The 9,682-nt window shown below is 37.6% G+C and overlaps 1 protein-coding gene across 1 annotated transcript in view; it reads right to left on the bottom strand.

Annotated features, from left to right (window-relative positions):
• LOC139026287 (ribonuclease inhibitor-like) overlaps window positions 1-9,682 on the bottom strand; it is a 31,324-nt gene that overhangs the window by 5,706 nt on the left and 15,936 nt on the right. Inside the window, exon 4 of the mRNA XM_070441585.1 lies at window positions 4,265-4,438. Coding sequence (XP_070297686.1) covers window positions 4,265-4,438 — 174 coding nt within the window. The remainder of the gene's footprint in view (window positions 1-4,264; window positions 4,439-9,682) is intronic.

Here is a 9,682-nt window from a genome sequence, read left to right as displayed (position 1 = left end):
GTTTGACCTCAGAGCTGAGACCAGAGAAGCACAGCCTTCCTCTGTGGACTAGACAGCCTGACAGCCTGCAAAGAGTCAAATCATATAAAATCACACTGTATTCTTTTTGGTGTGAAAATAGTGGCAGTATAATTCTTTCAACATATTCAGATACATCAGTGTCCTGAAACCTGCCATATCTATTATAAATTAATGTATCATATATAAATGACAAATTTATCAAGTATTGCTTGTAGATAGAAAGATGCATATTAACAATATTTGAGTAGACTGACCAGACCAGTTTAAATACAGAGTATCAAGTCAAAAGACAGACAGTGAGGTATCAGATTTAGATTGAATTGAGTATACAGTCCACACCATATTTATTTTGACAAGCGAAGCTAACATTTTAAATGCTGTGCTCTATACTCAACAGCTTTGATTTCAGATCAAATTTTCATATGAGGTGACAGTATATAATGTCACCTTTATTTGGACGGTTTTACATAATATCTGTTAACATTTAGAAAAGAAAAAGCACTTAGATCTAGTCCCCCCTACTTTATAATTTGAAGAAGTCGTAAATTATTCTGATCAATTACTTATACTGTATTAAAGTAGTCAAAGTGTAGTATTTGGTTCCAACTCTTGGTTGCAGTTTGCAGTTTGGTTTTGGTTGTGTTTTGGTTTGTGTTTTGCCCAATATCTGAACTTGGATGATGACTGAGTATTTTCGTCTAAGGGAGTAGATAAGCACGTTTAACAATACTAAATTAATCACTGATTATGCTTGTTATACAAAATCATAAATAAATAATGAATATAACACTAAGAGGTTGGTTTGGTGAACAGATCTGAACAGGAAAACTAAGAGTTAGTTAACAGATCTGAACAGGAAACTAAGAGTTGGTTTAAACAGACTTGAATCAGAAGGAAACTAAGACGTTGGTTTAAAACAGATCTGATCAGGAACTAAGAGTTGGTTTAAAACAGGATCTGAATCAGGAAACTAAGTGGTTTAAACAGATCTGAAATAGGAAAACTAAGAGTTGTTTTAACAGATCTGAATCAGAAACTAAGAGTTTGGTTTAACAGTTGAATCAGGAAACAAGAGTTGGTTGAAATTCTGAATCACGGACACTAAGAGTATAGTTTATCAGATCTGAATCTGATTTAAATAGAACTGCCAAATGGTGTGAGTTGATCTAACCTGTAGAGACAGCCTGCAGAGTTCCTGTCCTACTATCCAGGTTGTACCAAACATTCGAGCTTACTTTTAAAAATCCACCTTCAGAAACAAGTTGTCTCACGTCTCCGCTTGCTATAGACCGCCCTCTCCCCCAGCTGTGCTTGAACTCATACTACATTTAAAGCCTTGTGACTCAAACTCGTTGATTGGACTTGCAGTTTGTTTTTGGTTGTGTTTGGAGTTATGTTTTGCCCAATTTAAAATGTGAATTTTTTTCCTCGATAGTCGAGTAGATAAAATGTTCTCTAAACACTACAAATTAACATGATGATACATGATATAGAAAAACATGAATAATCATGAAGAATAATGAGTGAGAAAGTTAAGATGCGTCAACACAAAACATGGCTAACCCTCACCATACACATAATAGAAACTACAACAAAACATGCTAACCTCTCACCATTACCAAATAACAGAGACTACAACAAAACATGCTAACCTCTCACCATTACCAAATAACAAGACTACAACAAAACATGCTAACCTCTCACCATTACCAATAACAAGGCTACAACAAAACATGCTAACCTCTCACCATTACCAATAACAACTACAACAAAACATGCTAACCTCTCACCAATACCAATAACAGAGCTAACAACAAAACATGCTAACCTCTCACCATTACCATAACAGAGGCTACAACAAAACATGCTAACCTCTCACCATTACCAATAACAGAGCTCACAACAACATGCTAACCTCTCACCATTACCAATAAACAGGGAGGTTAGCATTTATTCTGATCCTTTGTGCCTTTGTAAGCTTTCTAATTCAATTTTATTCATTGATTTTCTAAACAGGAGCATCCACATCAATGTAGAAGTGTTGCATAAACATCTTCTATCTTACTGACAATACAAGTGAAGTGACTCCAAAATGGAGGACATTATTCACCATTCGTTTTATATGCAGGAAAACATCCAAAACAAACTGCCAAATGATTCACAAGTTTGTAGAATCATAAGCTTGGATGTAATCCCTCAGGATGGAATAATGGACCAAATACTAAACTTATGAATAATAATATTGTCCCAAATAATTTACCGGACATTTTTCAAATGCGAGAACTACATATTTAAGTTGCTTTCATTTCGTAAACGGTAAAATATTATGAATGAATACCTTTAAATAAAAGTGAATTCTGTACTGTCACCTAATATGAAACATCTATCTTAAATCCAAAATGCTGGAGCATAGCACCAAATGTAAACTGTAGCTCTCACTGTCCAAACACATATGGTGGTGGACTATGTGTGGTCTGGTAAACACATGTGATCTGGTGAACAGTTATCACTTGTTGACCAACTACAGGAATACTGACCTCAGAGTCTCCAGCTACCAGTGGGGATTCTCCAGTCCAGCAGAGAGCAGCTCACGCCTGAATCCTTCAGGTCATTGTTAGCTCAGCATCCAGCTCTCAGTGTGAGCGGTTTACCTCAGACTGAGCCAACACTTACAGGAGTGTCTGTGAGTTTACAGCCAGTGAGTCTGCCAACACAGAAGAAATACAATTGACAGACAGTTGTATTTCAAATGCTACGCTTAGCTTCCTTGCTTACATTTACCCGTCACAATAATGTGTTGGGTTTGACCTCAGACTGAGACAGAGAAAGCACAAGCTTCCTCTGTGACTGACAGCCTGACAGCCTGCAAAGAGTCAATCATATAAAACCACACTGCTTCTTTTGGGTGAAAATGTGGCAGTATAATTTTTTCTAAATTTCAGATACATCAGTGTTCTGAAACCTGCCATATATATTCATAAATGGATGTTCATATTAGAAAATGACAAATTATCAAGTATTGCTTGTAGAAGAAAGATGCATATGAAAAATATTGAGTAGACTGACAGACCAGTTAAAAGCAGCTATCAGTCAAAAGACAGACAGTGAGTATCAGATTTAGATTGTATTGAGTATACAGTCCCACACCATATCTATTTGACAGTGAAATAACATTTTAAATTGGCTCTTAATCCCAGAATTTTGGAGTCAGATCAACGTTCATATGAGGTGACAGTATTAATGTAAATTATTATTGAGGGATTTTCATAAATAATCTGTTTCTTTTAGAAATTTAAATCACTTATGTATCTATTCCTCCATTTGAAGAATCATGAGTTTCTGACAATTCACTTATAGTTGTATTTAAAAGTAGTCAAAAAGATATAGTATTGGTTTCAAACTATTGGTTGTTTTCTTTCTGATAGATACCATGTTCTAAAACACATAACTAAATAAAATTCCTGATGATGCCATGCATTAATACAAATCTAATAATATGAAAACTTGAGAAGATCTGATTAAAATGATGAGAAAGTTACAGAGGCTATACAACAAACATGCTAAACCTCTCACCACTACCAAAACAGAGACTACAACAAACATACTAACTCTCACCATAACCAATAACAGAGGCTACAACACAACATGCAACCTCTCACCACTACCAATAAAGAGGAACTACAACAAAACATGCTAACCTCTCACCATTACCAATAACAGAGGCTACAACAAAACATGCTAACCTCTCATCATTACCAATATCAGAGGCTACAATAAAACATGCTAACCTCTCATCATTACCAATAACAGAGGCTACAACAAAACATGCTAACCTCTCACCATTACCAATAACAGAGGATACAACAAAACATGGTAACATCTCACCATTACTAATAACAGAGGCTACAACAAAACATACTAACCTCTCACCATTACCAATAACAGGAGAGATTAGCATTGTGTCTGATCTTTGTGCATTTATAACTCTGTTTTTTGTCATTATTCACGATTCATTCCTGATTATTCATAATCATGGTAGCATCCACATGAATGTAGAAGTGTTCAGAAACATCTTCTATTCTTACTGACAATACAAGTGAAGTGACTCCAAAACGACAGGACATTATTCACCATTCAGTTTCTATTAGGAAAAACATCCAAAACACAACCAAGACAAACTGCAAATGAATTCAACAAGTTAGTAGAATCACAAGCTTGATGTAATCACTGCAGGAATACTGACCTCAGAGTCTCCAGTTTACAGTGGGGATTCCCCAGTCCAGCAGAGAGCAGCTCCACTCCTGAATCCTTCAGGTCATTGTTACTCAGATCCAGCTCTCTCAGGTGTGAGGGGTTTGACCTCAGAGCTGAGACCAAAGAAGCACGGCCTTTCCCTGTGACTCCACAGCCTGACAGCCTGCAAAGAGTGAAATCATATTAAAATCACACTGCTATTCTTTGGTGGTGAAAATAGTGTCAGTACATTTTTTTCAACATTTTCAGATAGATCAGTGTCCTGAAACCTGCCATATCTAAWCTCAGCAAAAAAAGAAACGTACTCTCACTGTCAATTGCGTTTATTTTCAGCTGAGCAGGGAACCAGGCATCTTTCTTTTGGTGTTTTTCAGAGTCAGTAAAAGGCCTCTTTAGTGTTCTAAGTTTTCATAACTGTGACCTTAATTGCCTACCATCTGTAAGCTATTGGTTTCTTAAACCTCTCTGTGATATGTGGGATGCTAGCGTCCCACCGGTCAACATTCAGTGAAAATGCAGAGCGCCAAATTCAAATAAATTACTATACAAATTAAACTTTCATGAAATCACAAATGCAATACACCAAAATAAAGCTACACTTGTTGTGAAACCAGCCAACATGTCAGATTTCAAAAAGGCTTTACGGCGAAAGCAAACAATGCTATTATCTGAGGATAGCACCCAAGCAAACAAACACAGACAATCTTATTTCAAACCTCCAGGCGCGACACAAAACGCAGAAATAAAGATACAATTCATGCCTTACCTTTGACGAGCTTCTTCTGTTGGCACTCCAATATGTCCCATAAACATCACAAATGGTCCTTTTGTTCGATTAATTCTGTCAATATGTATCCAAAATGTCCATTAATTTGGTAACTTTCATGTGTGATTTAATGAAAGATAGATTTTTAGAGTAATTTTCATAGTAATTAATTTGAATTTGGCGCTCTGCATTTTCTCTGGCTTTTTGCCAAGGAGACAGTAGCGTCCCGCCTAAACTCAGATTTTTGGATATACATATGAACTTTACCAAACAAAACATACATGTATTGTGTAACATGAAGTCCTATGAGTGACATCTGATGAAGATCATCAAAGGTTAGTGATTCATTTTATCTCTATTTCTGCTTTTTGATACTCCTCTCTTTGGCTGGAAAAATGGCTCTCTTGGCTCAGGGCTCATACCTAACATAATCGTTTGGTGTGCTTTCGTCGTAAAACCTTTTTGAAATCGGACATTTTGGCTGGATTTACAACAAGTGTATCTTTAAAATGGTGTAAAATACTTCTATGTTTGAGGAATTTAAATTATGGGATTTCTGTTGTTTTAGAATTTGCCGCCTTGCAGTTTCACTGCCTGTTGACGAGGTGGGACGCTACCGTCCCAAATAGCCTAGAGAGGTTAATTGTTTATGGTTCATTGAAGAAGCATAAACTGATGTTTCATTATTAGAAATGACAAATTATCAAAGTATTGCCTGCAGATACAGTTGAAGTCGGAGGTTTGCCTACACCTTAGCCAAATACATTTAAACTCAGTTTTTCACAATTCCTGACATTTAAACCAAGTAAAAAGTCCCTGTGTTGGGTCAGTTAGGATCAACACTTTATTTTAAGAATGTGAAATGTCAGAATAATAGTAGAGAGAATGATTTATTTCAGCTTTTATCTCTTTCATCACATTCCCAGTGGGTCTGACGTTTACATACACTCAATTAGTATTTGGTAGCATCCTTTAAATTGTTTAACTTGGGTCAAACGTTTTAGGTAGCCTTCCACAAGCTTCCCACAATAAGTTGGGTGAATTCTGGCCCATTCCTCCTGACAGCTGGTGTAACTGAGTCAGGTTTGTAGGCCTCCTTGCTCGCACACACTTATTCAGTTCTGCCCACAAATGTTCTATGGGATTGAGGTCAGGGCTTTGTGATGGCCACTCCAAAACCTTGACTTTGTTGTCCTTAAGCCATTTTGGAAGTATGCTTGGGGTCCTTGTCCATTTGGAAGACCCATTTGTGACCAAGCTTTAACTTCCTGYCTGATGTCTTGAGATGTTGCTTCAATATATCCACATAATTTTCCTCCCACATGACACCATCTATTTTGTGAAGGTCACCAGTACTTCCTGAAGCAAAGCACCCCACAACATGATGCTACCACCCCCGTGCTTCACGGTTGGGATGGTGTTCTTCAGCTTGCAAGCGTCCCCCTTTTCCTCCAAACGTAAAGATGGTCATTATGGCCAAACAGTTCTATTTTTGTTTCATCAGACCAGAGGACATTTCTCCAAAGAGTACGATCTTTGTCCCCATGTGCAGCTGCAAACCGTAGTCTGGCTTTTTTATGGCGGTTTTGGAGCAGTGGCTTCTTCTTTTCTGAGTGGCCTTTCAGGTCCTTTGCTGTTGTTCTGGGATTGATTGCGCTTTCACAACAAAGTACGTTCTTCTCTAAGAGACAGAACGCATCTCCTTCCTGAGAGGTATGAATGCTGCGTGGTCCCATGGTGTTGATACTTGCCTACTATTGTTTGTACAGATGAACATGGTACCTTCAGGCGTTTGGAAATTTCTCCCAAGGATGAACCAGACTTGTAGAGGTCTGCTATTGTATTTTCTGAGGTCTTGGCTGATTTCTTTTGATTTTCCCATCATGTCAAGCAAAGAGGCACTGAGTTTGAAGGCAGAACTTGAAATACATCCACAGATACACCTCCAATTGACTCAAATTATGTCAATTAGCCTACCAGAAGCTTCTAAAGCCTTGACATCATTTTCTGGAGTTTTCTAAGCTGTTTAAAGGCACAGTCAACTTAGTGTATGTAAACTTCTGACCAACTGGAATTGTGATAAAGTTAATTGTAAGTGAAATAATCTGTCTGTAAACAATTGTTGGAAACATGACTTGTGTCATGCGCAAAGTAAATGTCCTAACTGACTTACCAATACTATAGTTTGTTTAACAAGAATTTCGTGGAGTGGTTGAAAAACGAGAAACGCTTTTTAATGACTCTAATAAAGTGTATTTAAACTTCCGACATCAACTGTATACTACAAATATTTGAGTAGACTGACCAGACCAGTTTCAAAATCAGTATCAGTCAAGACAGACAGTGAGGTATCAGATTTAGATTGTATTGAGTAAACAGTCCACACCATATCTATTTTGACAGTGAAGCTAACATTTTAATGTGGCTCTATACTCCAACATTTTAGATTTGAGATCAAATGTTCGATATGATATTCATTTGCAGTTTGTTTTGGTTATGTTTTGCCCGATAGTAACTGAAATGTGGATGATGACTGGAGTAATTTTCTGTCTAAGTGAGTAGATAACACGTTTCTAAACACTAATAAATTAATCCTGATGATGCCTTGATTAATACAAATCATGAATGAATCTGTTACGTCCGTCGTCGGAATGAGACCAAAGCGCAGCGTGGAAAGAGTACATCTTACTTTATTTTAGATGAACACCAAAAAACAACAAAAGATCAACGAACGTTCTGCAGCGCTATACAGCAACTGTGCAAAAACAAGATCCCACAAGCTAGGGTGGAAAACAGGCTGCCTAAGTATGATTCCCAATCAGAGACAATGATAGACAGCTGCCTCTGATTGGGAACCATACCCGCCAACAAAGAAATAGAAAACTAGAATGCCCACCCAAATCACACCCCGACCTAACCAAATAGAGAAATAAAAAGGCTCACCAAGGTCAGGTGACAGAATCATGAATAATAATAATGAGTGAGAAAGTTACAGAGGCTACAACAAAACATGCTAACTTCTCACCATTACCAATAACAGGGGAGGTCAGCATTTTTTCTGATCTTTGTGCCTCTATAACTTTGTTATTCATCATTATTCACAATTCATTCATTATTATTCATAATCATGGTAGCATCCACATAAATGTAGAGGTGTTCAGAAACTGTCACGTTCCTGACCTTATTTTCCTTTGTTTAGCTTTGTTTAGTTGGTCAGGACGTGAGCTGGGTGGGCAGTCTATGTTATTTGTTTCTATGTTTAGGTTCATTGTTAATTAGCCTTATATGGTTCTCAATCAGGGGCAGGAGTTTGACGTTTCCTCTGATTGAGAACCATATTAAGGTAGGCTGTTCACACCGTTTGTTTGTGGGTGATTGTCTTCCGGGTCAGTGTTTGTACCACACGGGACTGTTTCGTTTGTTTAGTCTGTTCCTGTTCATTGCGTTCTTCGTTGTCTGTAAATTCACATGTTCAGGTCTGTTGACGTCGTTTGTTGTTTTGTAGTTTGTTAAGAGTTTTCCGTCTTCGTCTTCCTTTAATAAATCAAACATGTATTCTACACAAGCTGCGTTTTGGTCCAATCCTCGTCCGAGGATTCAGTTCAGTTTCTATTAGGAAAAACATCTAAAACAACATAAAGACAAACAGCAAATGAATTCAACAAGTTTTAGAGTCAGAAGGTAATCACTGGACCAAACACTAAACTTTTGACTAAATTAATTTGTCCAAATACTTGCAACATACTTAACTTCTTGCGACTACAGGGGGTGCTGTTTTCTCATTAGCATAATTGCATTACAGATTAAACGGCTTCCTACTAAATTCTTGCTCGTACAATATGCATATTATTACTATTATTGGATAGAAAACAGTCTCCAGTTTCTATAGGCGTTGGAATTTTGTCTCTGAGTGGAACAGAACAAATTCTAGAGCAATTTCCCTGACATGGAGTCAGATTTCACACATTTTGGCCCCTGATCTGGAGTCAGTTTAAAGGCCACTGTGAACGCTATCAGGATACGGACACTGCTTACGTCTTCCCCTGGATGCCTTTACGTGATGACGATTTGAATGGTATCGATTGCGCAATCACAGCCACTTAAATGAAAAAACAACTTGTTAGGTAGGAACTCTTTTCCAGCTGCGTCGGGCGCGCGTGACACCGACCTGCCTCTTTTTCAAGCATTAGTGTAGCCAGTAATATTTCTCAGGTCATTGTTTTACTCGTCTACTAGAGTTAAAAACATCATAAGGTATTAATTAAACCGTTTTTATAGCAATTATACTCCGTTTAGACCGCTAGTGCATTTTGCGGAATTTATTTTCTGGAGACACTTTGAACGCGCCGGGCAGGTTTTTCCAGTTCAATGCCAAACGCAGGCCGTTGGCCATTCACATGGCAATGAGGACAGCTTTTCGACCAAAAGACGATTAGACCCCAAGAAAGGATTCTTTTGCCCAAGATTCTGATGGAAGAACAGCTCAAAGTAGGAACAATTTATTATGATAAATCGTGTTTCTGTCGAAAAATGTTAATAGCTTATGACGCATCTTGTTAGACGTAGCTTTCGCTTGGGCGCAAGACTGATTGAAAAGTAAGGATAATTAAAAATGTAAATCAGCGATTGTAATTATCTTTA

The sequence above is a fragment of the Salvelinus sp. IW2-2015 genome, unplaced genomic scaffold (genome assembly GCF_002910315.2).
Source record: "Salvelinus sp. IW2-2015 unplaced genomic scaffold, ASM291031v2 Un_scaffold4313, whole genome shotgun sequence".
NCBI lineage: Eukaryota > Metazoa > Chordata > Actinopteri > Salmoniformes > Salmonidae > Salvelinus > Salvelinus sp. IW2-2015.
This window is presented reverse-complemented; position numbering and strand designations above follow the sequence as displayed.